Here is a 26,343-nt window from a genome sequence, read left to right as displayed (position 1 = left end):
TGAATATTTGCCTTTTTTTTGTTTTAAAGATGGAGCTGGAGCGTTCAGAGTGGGGATCTGATATGCCAAGTGTGAAAATGCATTTAGATAACCACAAAAATGTACACAGAGTGATTGAAGAATTCCAAATGAGTCTCAAAGAAGCCAAACTAAGTGAAGTAAGCCTGTTTCTGCAATTCTGCAGTTGCATAAATGTTCGTGAGCTGTGTTAGTCTCTGCAGAAAAAAACAAACATTTTTATTTCCTCAGATTCAGATGACAATACCCTTAAAGCTAAGCTATTCAGACAAACTGAACAAACTGGAAAAGCAGTACGAACGTCTCTTGGTGAGAGATTTTCTTTTAACTTAATACTCCTAATTTATAAATTGCTTCCCGAAAAATAATTGTTGTTGTCTGACTCGTCTGTGAATGCTTGTCTCTTTCAGATCTGTTCCAGAGAGCGGCAAAGCCACCTGGAGAGCTTGCATGACTTTGTGTCACAGGCAACTCAAGAGCTCATCTGGCTGAACGAGAAGGAGGAAGAGGAGGTCGCCTTTGATTGGAGTGATCGCAACATTAATATCTCCAAGAAAAGAGACTACCATGCTGTAAGTCTTTGCTTCTTGAAGCTGGTAAAAATCCTCCGTGCACACAGAGTAACAATGATGTCTTTCTCAAACTTCTTTTGGCTGTAAAGTTTTGGTTTTATTGTAGCTGCATTTATTCAGTAAAACAATATTGAAATTTATACTTAGAATCTGTAGCACAGGATATGAGATTTTTGTGAGATGATAAAGTAATTGGTTTCATGCCATGGCAGAATGCCAGTGATACTCAGCTTAATGTCTTAATGCAGGACCTGATGAGGGAGCTGGATGAAAAGGAGGAAGCCATCAAGTCTGTGCAGGACAAGGCAGAGCGCCTTATGCTTAAGAATCACCCAGCCAGGCTAACTATTGAAGTAAGCCCTTTGTGTTCTCAATATGACAATTAAGATTCCAAATTTTGGACTAGCGGCAGTGTCTCCACCCTGTATTCATCTCTCACAGCTATTAAAAGATTATAAAGTCCTGATTCAGCTTGTAATTTTCCAGCTATGATACCAAGATATTGTTTTGTTTTGTTTTTTTTTTAATCATGTGGGGTTTTTTTTTTTTCAAGGCATACAAAGCTGCAATGCAGACACAGTGGAGCTGGATTTTACAGCTCTGCTCGTGTGTAGAACAACATCTCAAGGAGAATGCTGTTTATTTTGAGGTGAGTTGCTGCCCGGGACTGCTTCAGCAAATGCACCAAAGTGTTTGTCACATCTAATTCAACCCTCTTTTCCCACCTGTGCAGTTTTTCAGTGATGCCAAAGAGTCCATGGATTACCTTAAAAACTTGCAGGATTCTATTCAAAGAAAATACAGCTGCGATCGAACAAGTAGCCTGCACAGACTAGAGGATCTCATTCAGGAGTCCATGGTAAAATGACAGAAAGATATGAAGTGTGTCTGTGTGTTTGGAGGTAGTTACAAATAAAAATAAAGAAAACGCTTTTTTTTTTTTTGTGGGTTTTTGTGTCCTTAGGATGAGAAAGAGCAGCTTCTTCAGTACCGCAGCACTGTAGCTGGGTTAGTGGGCAGGGCTAAAAATATTGTGCAGCTCAAGCCCAGGAACCCTGAAAATTCAGTGAGATCTTCCATCCCTGTTAAAGCAATCTGCGATTATCGGCAGATAGAGGTATTGTTATTAAAGCAGCATATTTATTCTTGGTTTATATCAAAATTTTATAGTAAACCAGTGTGGTGCTTTTGTCACAACTCTTTCAGATCACCATTTATAAAGATGATGAGTGTGTACTGGCCAATAACTCTCACCGGGCTAAGTGGAAAATCATCAACCCAGCAGGTAATGAGGCGATGGTTCCCTCGGTTTGCTTCACTGTGCCTCCACCCAACAAAGAGGCTGTTGATATGGCTTCAAGGTGAGATGCTAGGATGCTAAGATTAAGTTTCCCACACTGCTCTCAGAGTAAAGTTAATGTACAAATGTACATGTCACTAACATAATAGTAATAACTCTTGTTTATGCAGAACTGAGCAGTTATACCAGAACGTCCTGGCACTGTGGCACCACTCCCACATCAACATGAAGAGTGTGGTGTCTTGGCATTACCTAATGACTGACATTCGAGCCATCCGCAACTGGAATGTGGCTTCAGTATGTTGGCTTTATTTCGCTTTCTTTCTTTTTTTTTCAGACTGGTGTCAGTTAAGCTTTTCAACACCCAGTGATAATCATTTGTGATAATCGGGCTCAGATTTGATGATGATCATTCTAAGGAAAATGCAGGTTTGTGCTGTTTCCAATTGTTTTTTTTGCTCTCGTCACTGCAGATAAAGACCATGCTGCCAGGTGAGCATCAGCAGGTCTTGAGCAACCTGCAGTCCCACTTTGATGAGTTCCTGGAAGACAGTGAGGAGTCAGAGGTGTTCACAGTGGCCGACTGCGCACAGCTCGAGAGAGATGTGACGGCCTGTAAGGAGTACTACCAGGAACTGCTCAGATCCGCAGAGAGAGGCAAGGCTCAAATCCCCTTCCCCTTCTCCCTAACAACAAGCTGCTTGTGTGTATTGTACAAAACACAGTAAGGGAAACACATGGCTCTTAAGCCTTTTAAACCTTAAGCTAATACCTGTTGGAATTTTGAGTATATGAGTATACACATATAGTGTGTTTTTTAAAAAGGTTTTTGTCTTTTCTTAATACTCATAAAGCAATTTTATCAATTTGTTTCCGTGTTCATCTCAGCAGTAACAAAGTGCAATGGATTCAGCTGCATTGCATCAGATCTTACTTGAATTTATAGCATAATAAGGGCGCCACCTAGAGGCTGTTGGTTTAAAATGCAGTATGTGTGGGTTTAAGGTCCTTTCACTTTATCATGTATTATCTATCAAGTAGTCAATTTTCAAAATAAAGCAAACCTTTATATTAGTTTTAAAAAGAAAAAATGCAATTAAACGTCACTGTTTGAAACATTTGTATAATTTTCTCTTCTGTTAAACAGAAGAACACGAGGAGTCAGTGTACAATCATTACATCTCTGAAATACGTAACTTCCGAATGCATCTGGAAGCCCATGAAGAACGCCTCATCAGGCAAATCCGCACACCACTGGAAAGAGATGATTTGGAGCAGAGTCTGCAGCGTATCACAGAGCATGAGGTACACATCACAGAACCCATTTAAGATAATCCAGAACTTCGCTGTTGCTGTCATTTTAAAATCATTCCCCCATCTGTTCTTGCAGAGAAAGATGGCAGAGCTGAATAAGTTGAAGGACGACCTGGATGCCATGAAGGAGAAGTGCGAGGTGTTCCTCAGACAGGCCGCGGGTTCTCCGTCTGCGGCAACGCTTTCGTCTGAGCTCACAGTTCTCATTCAGAGCATGAGCCAAGTATACTCAATGTCTTCCATATATATGGACAAGTAAGAATCTCCCTTGATTGTTATTAGGTAATTAATTTACATATGTGTGTAATAGAAAAAAATTATTAGAACTGAAGAGGTGTTTCTTCCTTTTGCAGATTAAAAACTGTGAGTTTAGTGGTGAAGCACAGTCAGAGTGCAGAGGCCCTGGTTAAGGCCTATGAATCCAAACTGTACGAAGAAGATGCCATGAACCCTGATCTCAAATCCATTGAAAGTGTCATTTCTACACTGAAGGTATTACACCATCTCTATTCAGCATTTCACCAACACACCCATTCTTTTTACCTCATGGTAATCATTCCTGCTTCTGAATACAGCAATGGCGGACAGAGATCGATGAAAGACAGGAGGTGTTCCACGACATGGAGGATGAGCTGCAGAAAGCGCGCGTCATCAGCGACCGCATGTTTAAAGCGCACAACGAGCGCGACTTTGACCTCGACTGGCACAAAGAAAAGGCAGATCAGTTAAGCGAGCGGTGGCAGAACATCCACTCCCAGATTGATAGCAGGTTTGCCCTTTCTGTTTATTTATTTTGAATTTAATCAATCAAAGCAGCTGTTTGCAGAAATATATATAGTCAGTGTATGTATTGCTCACTAAGGCGATCCAATCAATTTTCAGGCTGCGGGAGCTGGATGGCATCAGCAAATCTCTGAAGCACTACAGAGACTCCTATAGTAGCCTCGATGAATGGGTTAGAGAAATGGAAGCAGCACAGCTGAAGGCCCAAGAACACAAACCTGAAGATAGCAAGGCACTGGCTGAGCTGTTAAACAAACAGAAAGTAGGACAATACTGAAATTATTCACAGTAAAGAAAAAAAAAGAAAAAAATATATATACACAGTTTATTAAAATGTGTGTTTTTCAGATCCTTGTTGCTGAAATTGAGCAGAAACAGAGCAGTATAGATGAGTGTCAAAAGTACTCAGAGCAGTACTCATCTGCTGTTAAGGTAAAACCATTTATTATGAATGCCATTTTTATTGTAAATTTTGTTTAACTCCTCACTTTATAGTTCAGATATATAAACAGTAAAACATCAGCTCTGTAGTGTTTGCATTTTTGTGAATTTTTGTGCAACCATTAGTCAAATTTAGTTGATTTTTGTTTAAAGAAGATTGAGCAGTAAGCTAACTAAAAATAGAGAGAAAAAAAATGGATTTCATCTGACATTCTTTTTTCAGGATTATGAACTTCAGCTGATGACGTTCAGAGCGATGGTCGACTCCCAACACAAATCTCCTCTCAAGAAACGGAGAATGCAGAGCTCCTCTGACGCCATTCAGCAAGAGGTGAAACTCTATTTTAGCTTTGTCAGCAGAAGAATCGAGGTCTGTATGAACAGCAGTACATGCTCAATGATAAACGTGGTTGTGTTTGTTTAATTTCATAAAGTTTATGGATCTCCGAACCCGCTACACTGCTCTGGTGACTCTGATGACACAGTATGTGAAGTTTGCCAGCGAAACACTGAAGAGAACTGAGGATGAGGAGGTGAGCTCTTCATATTTTAATACGCACTTGGCTTTCTACATTTACACGGATTCATGTAGCACTTTTCCAACTTTTTCAGGGTATTTGTCTGCTATTTGTCTTCTGCTGTTCTAATGCCAGTTTAGCTTTGTCGTCGCACATGGGCATGCTTCCCGGGTGCTCTTCTCTTTTGCATCAGCTTGTTTTAGTACATCACAGCATTTCCACCACTTGTCTGCCTTGACTTCTTTACCCACTCCAAGACTTTTATCCCAGATGGACAGCTTATCGTGAAGACAGTTTGCTTCTTTGTGCAAAAGAAGCAAAGGAACTGCAGAAAAGCAGTGCATGCCTGCAGGGACAGTAACTCCTTGCTGGGGATGTTGACTTGCTGGGAGTAGAAAGCTTTTTTAAAAAAAATCTCCAGCAGTAGCTTTTACAGAGCATGTATAAGAAAAGTCTCTCCAAGAATCTGTGTATTAATTATGATGCTTTGTAATAACATATGCAACCTATTTGTTGAAATAGCATTAGAAATTAAATATCAGATTCAAATCTAACCTAAAACATAGATGCAAGTCTGCAGTTTTTAGCCATTTATAGCATGATTGTCTCTTCTTTTTATATATATAACATGCATTGTTAAAATTGCAAATTCCTGGAGAGATTGCTTTATTGTTAATGCAGCTAATTTACAGTGTCTACAGTGGATGACTTGTTTTTCTTTTCTGCATTATAGAAGAGAAAAGCTTTTGAAAGAGCTGAGAATGCAAAGTGGACAGAAAGCGTGGAGCTCCAACGAGCTACAGGGGATGTAGAGATTAGTCAACTTAAGCAGCGGGTCTGGGAGCAGGACGCTTTGCTTGCTGAAAGGCAAGAACAGTTGGAAAAGTTTGAAGGAGAAATAGAAACACAGCAGAAGACAATTGGTGATCTAAATTTTCAGAAATCCCAGCTTGAGCATGACCTGAATCAGTATCGTGCTAAATTAGAGATAGCGGTTAAAGACAAAGCAGCGATTGAGCAGGAACTGAAGCACGCAAAAATGTTAATTGAGCAGTCAGAGTCTTTGAATCAGGAGAAGCTAGATGATTTCTTGAAAGATACAAAAGATGGCCAAGCTCTTAAGACACAAAGCCACAGACTTCAGAGAAAAATGGATGTGCAGGAAGTAGACTTTGGCACTGAGGAGGAACTGCAAAGTCGAGTCCATGCTAAAAGCAGTGCTCTGGCTCCGCAGCCTTTGGCATTTGACAGCCAGTCAGCGGGCGACTGTGAGCTGAGGCTGTCTGCAGTCAGAGAAAATGACAGCATGATGGTGGATTTTCTGCAGCAGAAATTAGAGGAACTAGTCCTGGTCCAGAAAAAAGCAGACATGGCTGAAGAGAAAGCACAAAGTTATAAAAAGCTGTTGGATGACAGCAATAACAGACTGAAGAAACTTCAGATGGACTTGGAAGCTGAGAGGATTAACATGAGGCAGAAATCTGAGGATCTCCAGCAGGAAACACAGAACATGAAAAAATCCATCAATGAACTTCAAGATGAAATCAGATCTCTCAAAAGAGCAAAATCCTCACTGGAACATAATGCTTTTTTTCACAGCACTGAAATAGAAGGCCTTAAAGAGCAGTTGAGCATCGCCCATGGAGAGCTACAGAAAAAAAGCTCCAATGAGCAGGAAAATAGTTACAAGATTAATAACTTAGAAGAGGAATTGGCTTCCAAACAGGCAATAATAGATCAGCTGAAGTTTAAATGCAGTGAGCTGACAAGGATGAATGTCTCATGTGACAGCAATATTCAAGGTCTTCAGATCCAAATGGAATCAGTGGAAAAAGAGAGATCGCTTTCAGAACAGAAGATCAAGTCTTTAAAGAGAGAGCTCGAGAGCTGGAAACAGCAGCTTCAAACAGCAAAGGAAGAAATTAACCTAATAAAAAAATCTGAGCAGGCGTTGGAGGGCAAATGTAAATATCTGGAAACAGAACTTCAAAAAAGTGAATTAGTTGCTTCTCAGTGGCAGGCAAAAGTAGATGAGATGAAACAGATCAGTTTGGAGATGGAAGAAAACCTGAAGAACATAAGAGCTAAACTGGATCAGGCAACTATGGAAATTGACAGCAAGGATCAGCAAATTAAGATCTTTAAGTCTCAGGTTGAAGCCACCAAATCACAGGTCAGAATTATTGAGGAGGAGCTAAATAAGAAATCCCAAAGCGTCCACGAGCTTCAAATTAAACTGCAAGATTACAGTGAGGAGGTAAAGAAAATGGCCGAACTGCAGCAGAAAATCAAAACTCTCAATTCAAGCATTGCCAGCTATGAGAAAGAAATAACCTCTCTGAAATCAGAACTCACGACAGTGTTTGCTGAGAAGAATTTAGCAAATCAAAAGGTCCACATGCAGAAAGCTGAAATCAATGATTTGAAAGTGATGCTAAATACAAAAAATGCACAAGTGCAAAATGAATCTGCTGAGAGTCAAAAGCATCTCAATAAGGTCAAGGCTTTAGAAGACGAGCTTTTCAAACAAAAGCACAGTTTTAAAGGACTGACCAGCAGCGCAGATAAAATGACAGAAAACTTAAAGCAGGAAATGTTCTCTCTTCAGAGTGAGAAGAGAGAAACAGAAAGGAAAGTCGAGAACCTGAATGTTAAACTTTCAGAGTTAAGCTCTTCTCTACAAAGAACAAAAGACGAGTTAGCTAAAGAGGTCCGAGAGAAAAAAGTCAAAGAATCCAAACTAATGCAGCTAGAGGCTGAGCTTCAGAAAAATAAAGTAACAATCAAAGAAATGATGTCCAGTGCTGAGAAATCCAGATCAAACCTACAAAATGAGAATGCACTTCTAAAGAGGGAGAAAGCCGAGGCACTAGAGAAAACCATTTTATTGGGATCTGAAGTCAAAATGCTGAAAGAAGATCTGCAGCGTGCCCAAACGGAAGCCGAGCGAAAGCAAAAAGAGAATGCCTCGCTTCAGCTGAGGTCCCAGCAGATGGAAGAACAGCTGGATAAGTGCAAGAAAATGCTGGAAGAGTTAAAAAGTAAACTGGAACTCCAGAGACAGGGCTATGAGAGGCAGTTGTTGCAAGTGAAGACTGAAATAGAGCAAAAAATCCTTTTACTGCAGTCTGAAATCACAAATGAAAGTGAGAAATCCAACATGCACAGTGCAGAATTAGCAGAGATGCTTAATAAGTATTTCAAACACGATGCAAAGCAGATAAAAGCAGCCAATCAGAGCACGGCAGATTTAAAGCAAGAAGCGGACCGACAGCTGCAGCTCAGAATGGACAAACTGCAGCAGGAGAGGACGGAGCTCGAGCAAGACTTGTCAAAAGCGAAACTGCAAATAGTCCAACTTGAGGATGATAAAATCAAACTCAAGTCAAGAATGAGTGCTATGCAAAGCCTTTGCAATGAGCAAACAAGTGAATGGACAAAGTTTCAACAGCTATTGAAAGACAGCGAGTGGAAGCTCACAGTGAAAGAAAATGAGGCGAGATCTCTGCGGGAACAAATAGGGCTGAAAATCAAAGAAGTTAAAAGTCTTCAGGAGAAGCTTGTGACACTCCGACTAGAGGTGGCTGAAAGCAGTTTTCAGTATCTGAAAGACAACAAGGCTGACTCGATGAAGGCAGATGCTAATATAATGCAGATAATGGCACCTTCAAATCAAGATGCAAAAAGCAACAAGGAGGAACATATTCTGACAATGAAAGAGTCCTCACAGGTATGCATGAGGCTAATTCTGCATCACTGGAGCATAATAGCACATTTATTAACAGATACAGTATTTTTAAAATGCAGTATACTTGTGGTTGCTTGTTTTTCTGTTAGTAGAGATCAATAATTGCAGCTGTATAAACTTAAAGGTTCTTCCAATGTCACACATACAGATAGCAACAATGGAGAACGAAAACACTCTTGAAGGAATTAAACACGTCAGACAAGATAAGAGGGAGATCATTCACAGTCAAAGTCTTCAACAGAATTCAACAACAAAGGCAATATCGGACAGCTCTCCCACTTTCCTAAAGAAAGACATAGAAAGTGTGGCTTACATAAGCCATGTTAACGCTGATTTCCCCAGCTCTGTGACAGCACAGGGATACATGGCACTGTTGGGACTAACAGGCAAACAGCTACACGAAACCAATATCAGCAAGACAACATATCAAATTAAGCCAACTTGTGAGGCTCTGAACACACCAGAGAAGAGTACGAGAGACCACGATGGACAACTGAATGTGACATATTCTACTCCCCAAAAGCTCCCAGACCTCAAAGGAGGTACAAGTATTCAAAATGTGGTCAGAATTAGGCTCTTGGCTGAAGAGGAACAGGCACAACCGTTGCTGGCTCAGTACATTGGCAAACCGGCGGCTATTGCTGGAATTTATGTGGAGTCGAGCAAGAAAAAGATATCCTTCTTAGAAGCTGCTGAAAAGGGCTTCCTAGCAAAGACATATGCCCTTGAGTTTCTCGAGGCTCAGGCTTCAACAGGAAGCCTTACGGATCTGGCCACCGGACAAACACACCCAGTTGCTGAGGCATTGGAGAGGGGTATTATAGATGCAAACCTGAAAGACAAGCTCATAGAGGCTGAGAAAGCTATTACTGGCTACATCTATAAAGGCAAAAAACTGTCTGTGTTTCAGGCAATGGAGGAAAGGATTTTCGATAGATACAAAGGCAAGAAGATCCTTGAGGTCCAGGTTGCTACTGGAGGACTGGTAAACCCAGTGACCGGGGTCAGGGTGCCAGTTCACATTGCTGTTGATGAGGGTCTTTTGAACAAGGAGACTCTACAGAGTCTCTATGATCCAGTCAGTAACCCCAAAGGTTATCACAACCCTGACACTGGACATAAAGCATACTACTCTGAAATACTGAAGGCATGTTTGTATGACATCAGTGGTGGCATGTTTCTCTTCCCATTTGGTGAGAGGCACCTAACAAGCACATCTCCTGCGAGTTCTCATAGGGTGTCAGTTGTCAACAGCAGCTGTGGCACTGAGATGTCAGCGTATGAAGCATTCAAGGGGAAACACATCGATAAGAAGACATATCTGTTTCTGTCACAGCAGGAGACTGACTGGCAGGAAATGTCCACATCTGACCTCACTGGAAACCCACTTCACATCATTACTGATGTCAAAAGTGGCCGACAGCTTTGTCTGGAGTCTGCCCTAAGTCAGAGATTTCTTGAATCATCAGAGCTTGAAAGCTATCGCATAGGTCTTCTTAGTATCTTTGAGATCGCAGACATCATATTTTCAAGAATGGTTGTTGTGGAAGATGTTAACAGCCCCATTGCTGGGCTTTGGGATGTCACTCAGAAGAAAAGGCTTTCGGTTCTTCAGGGTTTTCAACAGGGCTTTACTGATAGAGCTACTGCTTTACGACTGTTAGAAGCCCAGGCCTGCACTGGAGGTATTTGTGACCCCTCCTCTGGAGACAGAGTTACCCTCACCGTGGCCCTCAAAAAAGGTCTTTTGGATGAAGCATTGAGTCAGCAGCTCCTACAGTTTGAGCAAGCTTTCAATGGCTTTATTCATCCGAAAACTGCAAAGACTTTGTCTATTTCCCAGGCTGTTCAGGAAAGTCTTCTCTCAAAAGATGCCGGTTTCCGCTGCATTGAATTCCAGCTTCTGACTGGAGGATTGATAAAACCTGACACCCGTGACAGAATCTCACTCGAAGAAGTCATTCAGAGTGGCCTTGTTGACAAAGTTACTGCCACTGTGCTCAGAGATGAGAAATTCCACACTAAAAGCCTCACCTGTCCAAAGACCAAGAGAAGAATTACATTCAAAGAGGCTCTTGAAAGAAGCGTGTACGACTGCCACACTGGGTTAAGGTTACTGGAAGCAACAAAAGCTCATGGTTTTGGACCAAAATCAACATTTCATTATGTTTGGGCATATAAATAAAAATGTCAGTTATTTCAGAATGGGCCTCTGGGGGGGTGACTGGAGATATAATAGCATGCTTTGGTTTGCATGCACTAAAGTCTGAATCTTTTCTTGTTATCATTGACCATTTGATAAACAAAGATGCCTATTGTGTTTTTGTCAATGAAGCCTCACATTACTAAACTGGTTAAATGTAGTTTTATTTCAATGCTGGTGATTCTTCTTCAGCTCTGACCAAAACTGTTTCTCGATACATGGTTATCCAGAATATTCTCGTGTTTTGTTGTGGCTGTGATTTTACCTTAACTTCACTTTTTAAAATTTTTTTTTTGTCCACATTTTAATATGATGCAGCTGGTACCCATGATTTTAACCTGTTTATAAATGCATTTTGACGGTGATCCTCCCTCTCTTTTTTTTTTTGGTTCATTTTTGTCACAAAGTTAACAATCTTGCTAAAAGCCCATCTATTTTAATTCTAGAGATCTGTTGATGAGGAGAAGAGAGAGCATGGTGATAAAGTTAACAAACTATTGCAGTGGATGTCCAATGTGAAACAGACCATGAGCAATAATGGGGATGCTCTGAAAGATAGTAATGCCAACACAGATGCTTCTAATAAGCCCCAGGTAAATAACGCGTATGTTTTTGGTGTGTCCTGTTTTTTGGGTTTTTTAATGCTGACATTTGTTTGTCTATGACGGTTTTGTTTTTTTTGTTTTTTTGGGTGGGGGGGTATGACAAAGAAGACTTTTCTAATTATAATGGTCTCACAGCCCTTTGCTGTCCCAGTATTTGATTTCTAATAAAACACAATGTCTACTTCCTGATTTTTTTTATCCATATATGTTGTGATGGTAGTGGTTGCAATTATTGCACTTAGCTTACAAAGATATCCCATTAACATGCAATATGAAGTACTTTATATATTTTTTAAAGTTAATCCAACTGATTCGTAATAAAAAAAAATTTAATGTTGCACAAGCACTCATGTTTCAACACTTTAGTGAATAATAAATGGCCTCCTTCTCACAGGTTATTGAAATATTAAAACACTGTGGCACATAGCTGATATCAGTAAGCCGAATGTTGCACAACATTTGAAAAATCTCTAATGTGTTCAACATATCACAAAAGTAATTGAATAATGGTTAAATAGTGCTGAGAGGCAATTTGTGATAAGGGACATATTTAAATTAAATATGTGGATTAAAGAAATTTATATTTTATTACATGGGGGTGGGCACTGACTTCTTATATATATGTTAATCTTACAAATGGCTGGCTTGCATTTCTGTAGTAATACTTTACTACACATAAATAAAAGTATAGTAACCTTCTCTCTGATTATGTTTGTCATATCCTGCCCCTTGTAAACAAAAACAAAATACAGCACAATGCTATCAAAAGTAACAGTACTTCAAATAACAGCCTCATAAAACACCGTAGAAATCAACCAAGTCCTCTTTGATAGTAAAAAATATTTTGACTTTAAATAGTTAATATTTATTGCAAAGATATTGTGTACAGTATGTTTCATTGAAACAAGTGAGTTGGAAAACTGACAAGTCTTAATCAGACAGCAAGACTTGTCACAAAAGTAGAGCCATTTTACAACATGCAACATATTAATATGTCATTGTTTGATATTCTAGGTGTCAGTTGAGGAAATGGTCACTAAAAAGGAACAAATTTCCGAAGCCTTGAGGTCCACACAAATGATGCTAAACAAACACAGTGACAAGTAAGTCTCCTTATTGGACCAGCATGCAAGAGACTGACTGTTAAAGTTCTGGACTCTATCCTTGAGGTTTTTTTGTCTTTCAGAATGTCAGAAGAGGAAAGAAAGAAGGCCCAGGAGCAGCTGCAGTCTCTCACTCAGGCCTACAGTGAAATCTCCCAGCAGTGCTCAGATCAGACAGCCTCTGCAGAAGAGGTTGGATTATAGGCTTCGTGTTTTATTGAGTGCACTGCCTTTTTATCCTATAATATGTTGGAAAACAGCGCCACCCGATGTTCAATTGCATGTCTAACCATTATCCTCTCTCCCTCGAGTACAGTGTTGGCCATATTCTCTTGCACTTTCTCTTAGATTGGATCATTAGGGACAGAAACTTATTTGTATGGCTGAAACCAGTAGAACCTGAGTATGCTGTAAACATGCTAACTGCACCCAGCTTTGGTCTGATATTTCACCATTATTGTCAGTGAGCTTGAGCTCTCTTTAAGAGTTCAGCAGATAACAGATGTGTAACCTTACAGTATGCCATGTGACTAACGACACTCTTTTTGCAAGATGCTGAATGCTCCAATTCCAGATGCATGATAGCTTTAAATGTACTGTCCATCATCCTCCTGTTGCAACCTTATTGCAGTCTTGCTCTTCTATTTTAACATGCCCATATCTGTGTAGCGGTGAGTATAGATTTTGTCTTGCTTCAGTTCCAAATTTGAACAGATTTGGAGGTTGAAGTCAAAGCTAGTTAAATTAATTGTCATGCTTTCATTTTCTGTAGGTTTTCAAACCCGCTGATATCATTGGGACTGGAATGAGTGGCCTGATTGATCAGAGGGCTTTGGTTCATCTCCCAGAAGCCCTCCTGACCTCCAGCCTCTCTCAGTCTGAGCCCCAGGTCCATCAGGGGTGCAACGATGCTCTAGAAGAAAATCGCACATACACATCGACGCTGAATCACTTGCCAGTGTTTAATGAATCAAGCAAGTGCATACAGAGCTCACATGTCTCTTCTGTGTCCCTGTCTGACGTAGCAGCAGCTAGGGAAGGGTCCACGTGTGAAGATATGATCCTAAAGATAATAGAGGTCAGCCAGGTCAGTGATGACGTGAAGGTGTGCTACACAGGGGACACAGTGACCCTGGAGAAGGGATTTCAGTGTGGTTTAATTCCTGCTTCTGTCTATGTAAAGATCCTTCAGAGGAAAAAGTCTTGCCAGGATATGACAGGTTTTGGCACTGCAGAAAGTCTGTCTTCCTTAGAACCCGAAGAGGAGCTTGAACCTTGTGAGGTTAATAAACTGATATTAAAGTGCCTCAGCAGAAAGAAATCCCTGACATCAGAGAGGAATATTAACAGTGTGACTTCCGGTGGTTTTTGTGATCAAGAGATTATGTCAAGGTTGTTAGGTGCTCAGGGGGATCTAGGTGATCCCGAAGAAGGTCAGAATGTCACAGAGGGGAACATCCTAAATGGTGCAGGTGGGCTGAAGGTGGATGCAGCCATTCAGTGCGATCTGATGAGCTCCAGCAGCACACTCATCGTGCTGGAAAATCAGCCACAGTTCATGGGAGTTGTGTTGCCTCACTCTGGGGAAATCCAAACTGTGTCTACCTCGTATGAATCCCAAATCACCTCCAATGACTTTACCTGCAGACTTTTTAGTAATCAGGGAAAAATAGCAGCATTTTACATTCCGGAAAATTCAGAGGTGGTAGATATCACCACCGCTATTAAAAATGGTTGGATCGACATTCACACAGCAGAGGTTCTGAAGTCTGTAGAGATTCCTGATGTGTTCCCAGATGTTGGTCACCTTAGTGAAAAGTTTTCATCTTGGCTCACGTATAAAAAGCTGGCAATTGACGAGTTGCCTCATGATGGTTCAGAATGTAACCTCCCCTCTCCCATGGAGGCAAAACAGTTATTCATCTCATACTTGATGATGAACAGTTACATTGATCCAAAGTCAGCGCAGAGGGTTTTGATACTTGATGATCAGTTAAATAAAATGGCTCAAGCTTTTCTTGAAGATCCAGTATTTTATCTGAAGACTGATGAAAGTTTGACTAATCTGAATTTAGATGTCAAAAATCATTCAGAACATGCAGATTCTGAGATGTCATTACACATAAATGAGGAAACGGAGGAGTTAATAAATACCACACAGCATGTGTTTGATCCTCATGACTTTGTTTCCCAGACCGGCGGGAGAATCACCTTTGATGAAAACACACAACACACAATTGAGCCTCATAATTTTGTTTCCTCCAGCAGTGGACGAATAACCTTTGATGAAAAATCAAATAAAAATGACAAGGCTTCAAACCATGAGCCTGTCAGGGACTTTTTAGTGGGTAGTGATGCTGATATTGATACTACAAAGTCTGCTACAGAGGAGGGAAACATGTATGAAAACAGCACATACTGGACAAAGTCAGATCAATTTGAAGAAGGAATTTCTGGAAATACTTTACAAATGGAGGCTGGAGATTATGCCAGAGAAGATCATGATATTTCAGGTTCTCTACATGTGTCAGTCCCTGACACATTTTGCTCTGGGGAAAGCAGAAACATTGGCTTACCACCCAGGATGACTGACTCTGAGTCCTCATTTATATCTTGCCATCAAGTGCTACCAGATTATAAGGTTAAGTGCTTTGAATCACCAAGTGTTCATACTGACCAAGCTGACATTTTATGCTCTGAAGACTCAGTGGAGGGCAGAAATGAGCGGGACCGTGCTATTCAGCTTCTAAAGGCCCAAATGGAGGGAGGGGGCATTTTGGACGTTACCTCTGGGAACTTTTATAACCTGCAGGAGGCTCTTAATAAGGGATTAGTGGATGAAAAGACAGTACTTGAGCTGCATGACTCACAGTCAAATGAAAAAATTGGCATCCTAGGAGATGAGACAGGCACAAATTCTGTATTAAAACAGGCAGCGTCAAGCAGATGTCACACAGAGCAGCAGAGCTTTTTGAGGTCTCATTGCAGTATTGGTATCAGTGAGTCATTGCCCCTGGAATTAGTTAAGGACTTAGATTCCAAAGATAGCATATATCCAGAAGAAAACCGTGTTTACTCCCTTTCTGAAGGTCAAGATCTGGGTTCAATAAATACGAATGAAGCTGAAAATATGCAGCAGGTGATTTCGAGGAAAGCTGCTGTCATGGCGCTGGATTTAGCCCACGAGGAGGCTAATAACAAAGAGAAAGAAAGTGAAAACAGAAGTTCAGATTTAGGGTGTGAGGCAGTGGGGGATGTAGAAATGATCACCAATAAAGTACAGTTTTCCCTTTTGTCAGAAAATGGTAACATGCCTCAGATGATCTCACCCTCCTTATGGAGTCAGGTTACAGCACAGTGTACTAATCATATAGAAAAATTGCCTTTACTGGCCGAAGAGAGTGACTCACAGATCTTAATGGATAGTGACATGACAGGTAGAATCTCCAGCATCAATATTGCTTCCAAAAGCCAGACTCAGCGTGCCACTTTAACTTATCATTCCAGTAAATCTGACAGCACACCCGGTGGTAATGATTTTTTCAGTTCTGGATATGATGCCAGTGTAAGAAATCAGACATTCAGTCGGGGTGAATCAGGCACGTCTGATTCATATTGCAGTGCTTTGTCTTTGGAAACTAGAGTGGAGGATGAAAGCGGTGCTCAGTCACCTTTGGGCAGTGAGCCAGCTCTGAGTGTGGATTACACATCGCTCGGGGATTTGGTTGAGAGTGCAGTCATCTCGGTTTCCAGGGGTAATTGTAACTCTGTCGAAAACATTGCAAAAGATGGCAGTGTAATCGCATTACCTCAGCAAGCAGAAAGTGATTTTAGTGGTGAATCTGAGCCCAGCAGCTGTCAGAGAGAGCAGAGCTCGATTGCACCTGTTTGTGGAAGACTTCCACAACAACAGAGCTTTTCTTCTGAGATACCTGCTGTTTGCAGCAACACAACAGCAACAAATACCATCAATCAGAGCAGCTATGATATCGAAGATTCAGTCCTGACTCATAAAGATTTGTTAGCATTGACACATGGTGGCGCAGGTGATGCTGAAAGGCTTTCCCCACAGAGTCAAAACGATGACATTGTCACTGGTGATACTGAACAGATCTTTGTATCTCCCTGTCAGAGAGATCAGATCTCAAATGCACCTGTTTGTGGAAGACTTCTACAACAACAGAGCTCTTCTTCTGAGATACCTGCTGTTTACAGCGACACAACAGCAACAAATACCATCAGTCACAGCAAATATGATATCGAAGATTCAGTCCTGACTCATAAAGATTTGTTAGGGTCGAGACATGGTGGCGCAGGTGATGCTGAAAGGCTTTCCCCACAGAGTCAAAATGATGACATTGTCACTGGTGATACTAAACAGATCTCTGTATCTCTCTATCAGAGAGATCAGAGTCTGAGTGCACCTGTTTGTGAAAGACCGCCACAGCAACAGAGCTCCTCTTCTGAGATACCTGCTGTTTACAGCGACACAACAGCAACAAATACCATCAGTCACAGCAAATATGATATTGATTCAGTCCAGACTCATAAAGATTTGTTAGCATTGACACATGGTGGTGCAGGTGATGCTGAGAGGCTTTCCCCAGAGAGGCAAAATGATGACATTTTTACTGTTGATACTGAACAGATCTCTGTATCAAGAAAGAACCCAGACAATGCCAATATTGATAGAAATGTCTCCTGTTTAAATCCACCCTCTGCCTTATCAGACATCAACTTTGGACAGTCTGAAAATAGATTAGGAGAAGAGTTAAGATCTGATCCTCAACCAGAGGAACAAAGATTAGATGTGTGTGTTTCTGTGCATCCTGATACGGTTACTGATTTCCTATCTGAAAGCAGCATTACTCCTGTTGTTTCCTCTTCACTCCCATCAGTGTTTTCTAATCCTGCAAAGACCTATGTAGATGACCAGGAGGAAATTATTACACACAAAGCTAAAGACAGTGATTTGGAAAAGGCACAAGCTCAAGACAGTGAAGATGCTATTGCTGTAGATCAGAATCATCCACAATCTTTAGATAAAGGCAGTTTCCGCGAGAGTAGCACGTCTCACGGACTCACAGAGAGCAGTCACCCAGATCTTCTCATGGATTTACTCAAGCAAAATTCCCTCAGTTCAGGCAGTGAGGACACAGGGAAAACAAAACTGATGTATCAAGAAGAAAAAGGAAGTCAAGAGACAGAGCAATCTGATGCTCCAAATATCCAGTTGCAGCTACTGAAGGTTTTTAAGACTGTCTCCACAAGCCAGGACCTTTCAATGCTTAAGGAAGTGATGGATACTCTCAGTAGTGCTCTGGGGTGTGACTCACAGCAGGATCGGTGGCACACACTGGAGAGCATTAAGGAGGAAAGCTCAGAGGGAGAGGATGAGGTGTCAGGAGAGGATGAGAGTGGTGCAAAGACTCACCAGCCATCTGCAGAGGGCTCTGCCAGCTCAGATGGCAGCAAAGTTGAGGTGGTCAAAAATAAGGTGCGGTTTATTTTGGTTGCATGTTAAGCTCGTTCCATCTATTAGTTTTGGACATCTGTAACATCTGTTCCTTTTGTGGTTTCTTTTTTTTTTTCACAGCTGTTCTCCATTCAGGATTATTTGGAGTGTGTTGGGAGGCTGCAGGATCACTCTGATGTTTTAGAAGATGTCAGAAAAGACCTTGCAATCCCAATACCTACAGGCAACAACATGGAAGAGTTGCAGACCCAAATAGAGGAATGTCAGGTTAGAAATGGCCAGTTGAAGCCCAATTGTAATTTGTGGTATAAATAAATTATCAATTTTTAATATGTTTTAAATGTATTATTTATTAACATATGCATTATGTCCTAATCACATTTATCTTTTATCCAGTCTCTGGAGTCTCAGCTTTCTAGTCTGGCTGAACTTCTGACAGTAGATATGGAGAAAGCCAAACATCTCATAAACTCTGCCGATGAGGATGTTCCCAAACAAATCCGCCATGACTTGGTCTTGATATATCTGGAGCTAGAGCCAAATTTTACTGCTGTTTCTCAGATGTGTGCAGAAAGAAGAAAGTCCCTGATTCAAGCAATGGACACAGGGAAGGTCAGTATTAATACAGTAATTCAAATACAGTAATATAACAGTAACATCAGCCATTTACCACTTTATATATGTGATTTTAGGTCAATCTGGAATCAACATATCAGCAGCATCTCAGTGGTCTTAATAAACTGGCAGGCCTAATTCAAAATAACTCTGAGATGCTGGGTGTGGATTTGAACACGTGTGATGCAAACACTCTGGAAGATCTGAGCCAGCAGAATAAGGTTCCTTAAAGTCCAGTTTAAAGCATTTAAAACAGTTTGGATCAACAAGTGGAGAAAGATGGCCAACATATTTCTATCTTTTATTTTTCCAGGACATGGAGGACCATCTGCAAAAAGAAGCAAGGCTCAAATTAGAGGATGTCACATTTGATGTCCAGTGCTTTGTTTCAGAGCACACTCAGTTCCTGAGTCCAGCTCAGAGTAGCTACCTCCTCAAGTTCCTCAGCACCACTCAGCGAGCTTTCAGAAACCAGATAGAAAGGCTTGCAACACAGAGGAGCGCCTTAGCTGTCCTACTTGATGCCAGAGAGAAAGAAAACCTGGCAGAGGTCTGCCTGCGTATATGCTATGAATATTTCACAGAGATTTTCCTGAAATCTTTTGTGCTGCAGTTTAGGCTACACAAACCCCGTATAAACCACGCTACCTGACAAGTCTAAGAATTCACCTTGTAGTTTTTTGACATCATTTACAGGAGTAAGAACTAAGTTAAACCCATATTTTAGTACCCCTTCAACAGACATTGGTGATAAACAGAAATAACAGCATTGCATGCTTGAGTGCTCAATCACTGCTGCAGACTAATTTCTGTGCTTGTTTTATTCTACAGGCTTCGAGACTAACACACTATATGAATATGATGTCCTCCTGCGCGTTTTACCACCATGAAAACAAAGTGGCAAATAGCATGTTTACAGCATACCAGATGTTTATACTGGTTTGATAAAGGAGAGTTTGCATGTTACCTCTGTGTACTTGAATTGTTTCTTTTTCCTTCCTTCCATTAGCGTTTTGTAGGGTTCACCTTTTAAGTGAGAACTATTTTATGCTTTTGAGGTTTGTTCTACTTCAATGTTTCACTGTGAATAGGTATGGATGTGCCTGAGAAGAGATTTAAAGATGTAAAGTTTGACCTTAACGTTTTTTTGTTGTTGTTGTTGGTCAGTCTTTATTGGAGAAACAGAAGGAGTTTACAGACAAGCTGGCAGAAGTGTGCGATAATCTCACCCTGACCGAGAACCGCCTGATTGGTCACCAGCAACAGTCTGATAATGCTGAGAGTATCACAGACCTGCAGCAGTACCAGCAGGAGCATCAGGTTTGAAAATGCTTAACTTGGTTTGGCCTACAAAAAATGTATTATGCTTCATTCATCAGTTTAAAAAAAAAAAAAACCCAAACTGTTTCTTCTCAAGGCTCTCCAAAAAGACGTGTTGACAAACGCCAGTGCCTTAAATGACGTGATCAGCAGTACTAAAAAGTTTCTGGAGGACAACCGAAGCAAGCTGACGCCAGATCAAATCGCCATTATTGAAAGCAAGCTGGAAGAGGCTAAAAGCAAAGCCAAACTCATCAACCAGCGTGCTGAGGACTCCAGAAAAGATTTGGAGAAAGCTGTCACGACAGCCATACAACAGGAGAGCGAAAAGGTTCAGATTCCTCCCATAAGTGAAAACTCTGTGTTTCCTGAGAATTTCAATTGCATGTTAGAGTGAAACCAGCATTGTTAATGTGTGGTCTGTCTGTGCAGGCAGCAGCTGTTAAAAAGCTTGAAGAAAGTAAGAACAAAATTGAAGGTCTCCTGGACTGGATTTCCAACGTAGGAAATGAAAACAAGAGCAGCCTGGATCAAACAGACCATGTGAGTCAAGAAAATGGAAACCTGCCAGAGGAACCCTCAGCTAAGAAACTGATAACAAAGGATGACGATGCCAATGGAAACGCTTTGCAGACTCCTGAGAAGGATTTTGGTAGAGAGACCAAGGCCGAGGACGATGCATCCCCGGGTCTTGATAAGCAGTACCAGAGGCTCAAGGTATCGTTTCTTGCATTTTTTTTTTCAATAGTTCCTACTGTTTCATAAATCCTAAATAATTGAAATTAAACATTTGGTGAAGAGATGCAGATAAAGACATAGTGGATACAAAAAAAGATTTGTTTTTCTTGGTCTGCATTTAAAGCCAGAAAACAGTCTAAAATCCGTTTTGTCATACTAATAACATGTTTTTCTATAATTGTGACCACAGGCCCATCATCAGGAGATTCTGTCCCAGCAGCAGGATCTGATCACGGCCACTCAGTCAGCTCAGGCTCTGCTTGACAAACAAGCCAACGTGCTGTCTCCACAGGAGAAGGAGGCTTTGCAGAAGAACATCCAAGAGCTAAAGGAGCGCTATGAGACGTCCCTCACTCAAGCTGAGCAGCAGATGAAGCAGGTGCAGTGTGTCCAGGAGGAGCTGAAGAAATTCCAGGATGACTGTGAGGAGTTTGAAAGCTGGTTAAACCAGGCTGAAGAAGAGATTGAGCAACTTGGAGCACCTGCAAGCTCCCTTAATATCCTCAGCGATAAACTTCAGCGACAGAAAAGCTTCTCAGAAGATGTGATTTCCCACAAAGGGGACCTTCGCTTCATCACTATTTCGGGACAGAAAGTGCTGGACGTGGCTAAAGGGTTTGGATCTGGTGACCCAGCAGCTAAAAATCCTCTGTTACACGTGGATGCTTCAGGGACCTGTTCTGCTGTCAAGGATAAACTAGATTCAGCAGCCAGTCGATATAAAACACTACACTCACAGGTATTTAGTGTGCAGTTAATTGGATTGGGTGTAATGGCTTGTTCTTGTCACTGTGTGGCAGCATGTATCTAATATAAAATAACAGCAAAAAAAGCATTAAATGGCAAATAAATTTTTATTTAAATGTACATATTTGATGTATGGATGATGTAGTTTAACATTTTATGTCTTTACCTTACAATATAAAGCACTTTTAGGCAACTGTTTGGTGCTATATAAATAAAATTGAGTTGAACTGAATTAACATGAAACTGATTTGCTGCACAGAGTTCAGAGCTATCCTAGTTCAGCTTTTATATACACAATATATGATTAAGATATGCAGTTTTTTTCTCTTAAAACCACAATTCACTAAAAGTACAAAAATACAATAATACACATTAACTGAGGGAAAACAGACAGAGAATTATAGTGAAATACATAACAGAATACATTTGTTTAAATTGAATTTGAAAATATTATTAAATATTATTTTTAAATAATATTAAATGAACTTAATGCAGCTCTGATTTGCTTTTAGCTAACCCCAAACCTTTATTGTGAGAAATTATTGTTCTAACTCTTGATCTAATGGTTTTCTTTATTTTTTTTAGCACCCAAAATCTATTTTTCTTTTGTTTCAGTGCAATCTGCTTGGCAACAACCTCAAAGAAGTGGTTGACAAATACAAAAAATATGACGACTCAAGCACCGGTCTGTTGAAGTGGCTCAACAGCTCAGAGGAGGAGGCGAGGAAGCAGCAATCAGAGGCCATATCAGCTGACCCTCAAATGCTGCAGAAACAGCTGGAGGACACCAAGGCAAGAACCACAACAAGAGCTGAACTAATTAAACCTTAAAGTCAAGTCAAGAACTTTGTGTTGAAAAGCTCAGATTTGTTTCAGACTGGCATTTTTTTTTTTAATCTCATTGGTATCGCTCATTCTCGAGGCCAAAGAAAGTTCATGCGAAAAGGCGCTTTTAATCATTTTCCATATTGGTGTGAGTTGTTTTTTTACAGTTAAATATAAAAAATTGCTGATGTTCAGTTTCCTCGCCTGCGCCTAAAGTTTCCCTCATCATAACTTTCATTAACTCAGTGCGAAGGTTACGAGCAGTCCAAGAACAGACAGAAGGAATAGCCTTGTTTAGACGTAACACATGTAGCTCTTGCAGCATGTGCCTCTCCATATACAGTGTTTCCACTGACTTAAGTGCAACAAAGCTATTTTTAGCTTTCAAACTCAAACCCACATGTGAATAGTTTAACTCTGGTCATTTGTAGCATGCGTACTCCTCTCAGAAGATAACGAACTGGGCTGACACAGCGGGCTCTGTCAAAGGTTTTGGCTGCAGCTAGTTTCAGCATTTCTCTGCAGCGAGGTAGTGACTTACAGGATAAATATGCACAGATAAGAGGCGCCTGTGAGCCAACCAAGAAACACAGTACTTTGGGCTTGGGACTGAAAGCGCTGCAGAAATTCCAAGCACTTCTGTAAGAGTAACAGTGAAGTCAGACAGGTACTTTTAACTATATGAAACCGAACGAATATGAAACCCAGGTGTGATAGCTCTGTGGTTATTATCTTCAAGTACAACTGTATAAAAATGTAGTATTTGTAGAAAGAGAGCATGTATATGTGAGGACCTGCTTTCTCTGCCAGCTACTGACAGGTGAATAGTTGGTGTCTATATAGCACATATCAAGGAGTGAAACAGAATGTTTCCAGCAGACAGACTGTTTTTCTTCACAGTGTCTTACTGAAAAGATCACAGAAGTAGATCCTGAATCTATAAAAGGGAATAAAGGATTAACATCTCTCATTTATTTTTAACTTCATTTTGCTATTTACTAATCCACAGGCTTTACAAGGTCAGATGATGGGACATCAAACTGCTATTGACTCTTTACGCAAAGCAGCTGAGACTTTAGTAACATCTGAAGGTGACTTGCTGAGCGATCCAGATGAGATCCAAGAGACAGTAGGTGAGGAAAATAAAAGTCAGCTGCACACTACGATCTGTATACCTAATGTCTCCATTTTCCAGACATTCATTAAGCCTAGTGTCCTAGACCATAAACTTTTTTTAATGAAAGTCTACACCGGTTGTTAGTCTGGGACTAGGCCTAATCCATATTTGGAAAACCTGCTACTGGAATAGAAAAAAGTTACAGTGTGATTGAACTCTGTCACTTGGGTTCATTTTCCCCAGTTATTGGTTTCTTGGCCTATGCTTAAAAAAAATGCAATTACCCCAAGCAAAAAAAAAACCTAATGGATGCCCTTTGCCAAACAAACTCATGAATGCCAAGTATGTTTCTGCCTTGGTTTGAAATGTTTACCTTATGATGTGTTGCAGACCGTGAGACATGTTTTAAGCAGAACCTGATTTGTTTTCATGTGTTTTAGATGACATAGTGGAGCGTTATGACAACCTTTCCAAATCTGTAAGTGATCGAAATGAGAAGCTCCAGATCACCCTGACTCGCTCTATGAGTGTTCAGGATGGCTTGGATGAGATGATGGGATGGATGGAGGGAGTGGAGGCCAGTGTGGAAGAAAAAGGGCAAATAGCCTTGGACTCTGCATCTCTTGGAGATATCCTGAGCAAAGAAGCGGTATGTATTCTTGTCAACATTTCAGCACGCCAATAACTCTTAAGTTTTGTACCAACTCCATATTTATTTTAATTATCTATTAAAACCTTGGTGTTTTCCCTCTCGTTTGTTTAAGGCTTTAGAGCATGACATAGCAAGTCGCCAGAGCAGCATCTCAGCCATGAAAGCCAAGGTGAAGAAGTTTGTGGAGACAGCTGATCCCTCTGCTGCTGTGCTTCTGCAGTCTAAGATGGACTCTCTCTCCCAGCGCTTCTCTGACGCGTGTGATCGACATAAGCAAAAAGTTGCTAAGATAGAGCAACTGAAAGAAAAGGTTGAGCAGTTTGAGAACGTAGCGGAAAAAGTCCAGCAGTTTGTTGTAAAGCGCTCACAGGACCTGCACGAAACAGACGGGCCGGGGAAAACTTTCAACGAACTGTCACAGCTAATGCAGGTGTGTTTAAAAACATGGGCATTTTTTTTTCTCAGTAATGTAATTTCATCATGCATAGATTGGCTGACTGTTTTATATTATATTTCCCTGCAGAACACGAAAGCTGAGATGGCTGAATGTGCCAGTGATTTCGAGAAGATGCAGACTCTGTCCAAGGAGCTGTCTGAAATAAGCCCTGATGGAAACAAAACCCAAATCCAGAGCAAGATGGACAATCTCTCAAACATTTTCAGCACCTTTAAAGACACTGTCAAAGAAAAGTAAGTTTGGGAAATGAAGGTTTTTGCATTTCCACTTTTCATAGTCATATATTATTTTCCTTAATTTAATATTTTTACATTGTTTGTAATGTCCAAATGGATACATGGTCTGACTGATTCCTCATGTCTGCTTGTAGGGAAGAGGAGCTATCATCCTGCCAGGACCAGCTGGGAGAGTTCAGATCTGCAGCCAGTGCTCTCACCAAGTGGCTGGAGGAAACCAATGACAAAGTACCTGCAGATCAGCCGAGCAGCAGTGAGAAAAGTCTGGAGAAGGACCTGCAGATAGTCACTGTGAGTCATGAGATAAATACAAAGTATATTATAGAGACAGTGTTATTTTTATATGTGTTTTATCTTACTGCACTTAAAGTGCTGGAACAGAAGTCGGTGCTGTTTGCACCTGACACAGCAGTTTGGAGTTCATAGGTTTTGCAATAGATAGTAGTGTTGTAGTACTCGAGATCGGTCTTGGTCTCGAGACCGGTCTCGAGACCGCTTTTTGATGGTCTCGGTCTTGTCATGGACTCGACCGCATTTGGTCTCGGTCTTGTCATGGACTCGGACCTTGCGGACTCGGGATTTTATTTCAAGACCAGTCAAGACCACAGCTGTGGAAATATCACTAAATTGCCAGAATACTGTCCAATTTATTTGTTAACATCTTTGCTTTTATTGGATGCAAAACGTACTGATTCAAATCCCACAAATATTGCGCTCCTCTGCCTCTCAAAGGAGCGCACCTCACGGACTCCGCCCCGGCTAGGTCGCTGCTATTATCGCTGCTTACGCCTGTATCATTTCACCGCAGTTTGCAATCTACCACAGAGCACGGACAGTTTCATTCACAATGTGTATGTTTGATCTCACTATGGTCACGCGTGTGCTGCATAAATCGAAATAACTGCATGAACACGAAGAGAAGTAAGAGGGAAAATGAAGATCAAAGGAAAATTTCAGGCTTCCGATTCAACAAAAAAATCCCAGCATGAAAGGTAAATACCAACCTTCATGTATTTTGATACACAAACTAAAAATTTAATGCAAGTTTTAGGGCTGCAACGATTCTTGGAATAACGCAATTCGATTATTAAAAATCCTCGACACAAATTTGTTGCTTTGATGTTTGGTTTCAGCTCTGCAGCTCAGGTGTCTCCGTGTAAGCGGAGCATTTCCAAAAAAAACAAAAACGACCCTTTAACGCGAGTGGATCGCTGAGATGTTTTTTCACGCCCCTACTTCTCTGTGCTGTGAGTGCGCATGTTTGAATGTGCGCACGTGTTGTGCAGAGGATGTCAGCTGTTATTTTTTTCTTTACGTCAGCTGTAGCCACCAGAACAGATCTATAACCACAGGGTACTGGGGAAAGGGGGGCTGCCATTAGCACTAGCAATCGTTCGGGGCCCCCTCCACCACCATCAGTACAGAGGGGCTCCTTCAAAATGTTTTTATCAACCACCTGATCAGCAACATGAAGAACAGAGAACTTTGTAGCTGCTCCATCCACCCTGTTTGTTTCACACAGAGAAACATCTGCAGTACGGAAGTTAAAATATGC

The 26,343-nt window shown here is 40.9% G+C and overlaps 1 protein-coding gene across 3 annotated transcripts in view; it reads left to right on the top strand.

Moving 5' to 3' along the window:
- The window catches only part of dst (dystonin), a 104,477-nt gene that overhangs the window by 42,341 nt on the left and 35,793 nt on the right, over positions 1–26,343 (top strand). For 2 of the 3 annotated variants that reach the window (XM_030747585.1, XM_030747586.1), the window contains 36 exons: positions 30–158; positions 250–327; positions 429–590; positions 839–943; positions 1,144–1,239; positions 1,324–1,449; positions 1,555–1,707; positions 1,797–1,951; positions 2,061–2,187; positions 2,364–2,547; positions 3,038–3,195; positions 3,281–3,459; positions 3,558–3,696; positions 3,780–3,973; positions 4,087–4,249; positions 4,336–4,419; positions 4,652–4,759; positions 4,863–4,961; positions 11,344–11,490; positions 12,517–12,605; positions 12,689–12,797; positions 13,378–18,102; positions 18,202–18,348; positions 18,478–18,693; positions 18,774–18,917; positions 19,010–19,246; positions 19,864–20,016; positions 20,114–20,347; positions 20,449–20,733; positions 20,945–21,493; positions 22,117–22,293; positions 23,336–23,459; positions 23,884–24,092; positions 24,208–24,525; positions 24,619–24,785; positions 24,923–25,079. In XM_030747585.1, coding sequence (XP_030603445.1) covers positions 30–158; positions 250–327; positions 429–590; positions 839–943; positions 1,144–1,239; positions 1,324–1,449; positions 1,555–1,707; positions 1,797–1,951; positions 2,061–2,187; positions 2,364–2,547; positions 3,038–3,195; positions 3,281–3,459; positions 3,558–3,696; positions 3,780–3,973; positions 4,087–4,249; positions 4,336–4,419; positions 4,652–4,759; positions 4,863–4,961; positions 11,344–11,490; positions 12,517–12,605; positions 12,689–12,797; positions 13,378–18,102; positions 18,202–18,348; positions 18,478–18,693; positions 18,774–18,917; positions 19,010–19,246; positions 19,864–20,016; positions 20,114–20,347; positions 20,449–20,733; positions 20,945–21,493; positions 22,117–22,293; positions 23,336–23,459; positions 23,884–24,092; positions 24,208–24,525; positions 24,619–24,785; positions 24,923–25,079 — 10,626 coding nt within the window. The remainder of the gene's footprint in view (positions 1–29; positions 159–249; positions 328–428; positions 591–838; positions 944–1,143; positions 1,240–1,323; positions 1,450–1,554; positions 1,708–1,796; positions 1,952–2,060; positions 2,188–2,363; positions 2,548–3,037; positions 3,196–3,280; positions 3,460–3,557; positions 3,697–3,779; positions 3,974–4,086; positions 4,250–4,335; positions 4,420–4,651; positions 4,760–4,862; positions 4,962–11,343; positions 11,491–12,516; positions 12,606–12,688; positions 12,798–13,377; positions 18,103–18,201; positions 18,349–18,477; positions 18,694–18,773; positions 18,918–19,009; positions 19,247–19,863; positions 20,017–20,113; positions 20,348–20,448; positions 20,734–20,944; positions 21,494–22,116; positions 22,294–23,335; positions 23,460–23,883; positions 24,093–24,207; positions 24,526–24,618; positions 24,786–24,922; positions 25,080–26,343) is intronic. The other variant, XM_030747587.1, reaches the window with a different exon arrangement.

This window comes from Archocentrus centrarchus, chromosome 15 (assembly GCF_007364275.1).
Source record: "Archocentrus centrarchus isolate MPI-CPG fArcCen1 chromosome 15, fArcCen1, whole genome shotgun sequence".
In the NCBI taxonomy this organism is placed as follows: Eukaryota; Metazoa; Chordata; class Actinopteri; order Cichliformes; family Cichlidae; genus Archocentrus; species Archocentrus centrarchus.
Note: the sequence above shows the minus strand (reverse complement) of the source record. Positions and strands in the feature narration are given on the sequence as shown.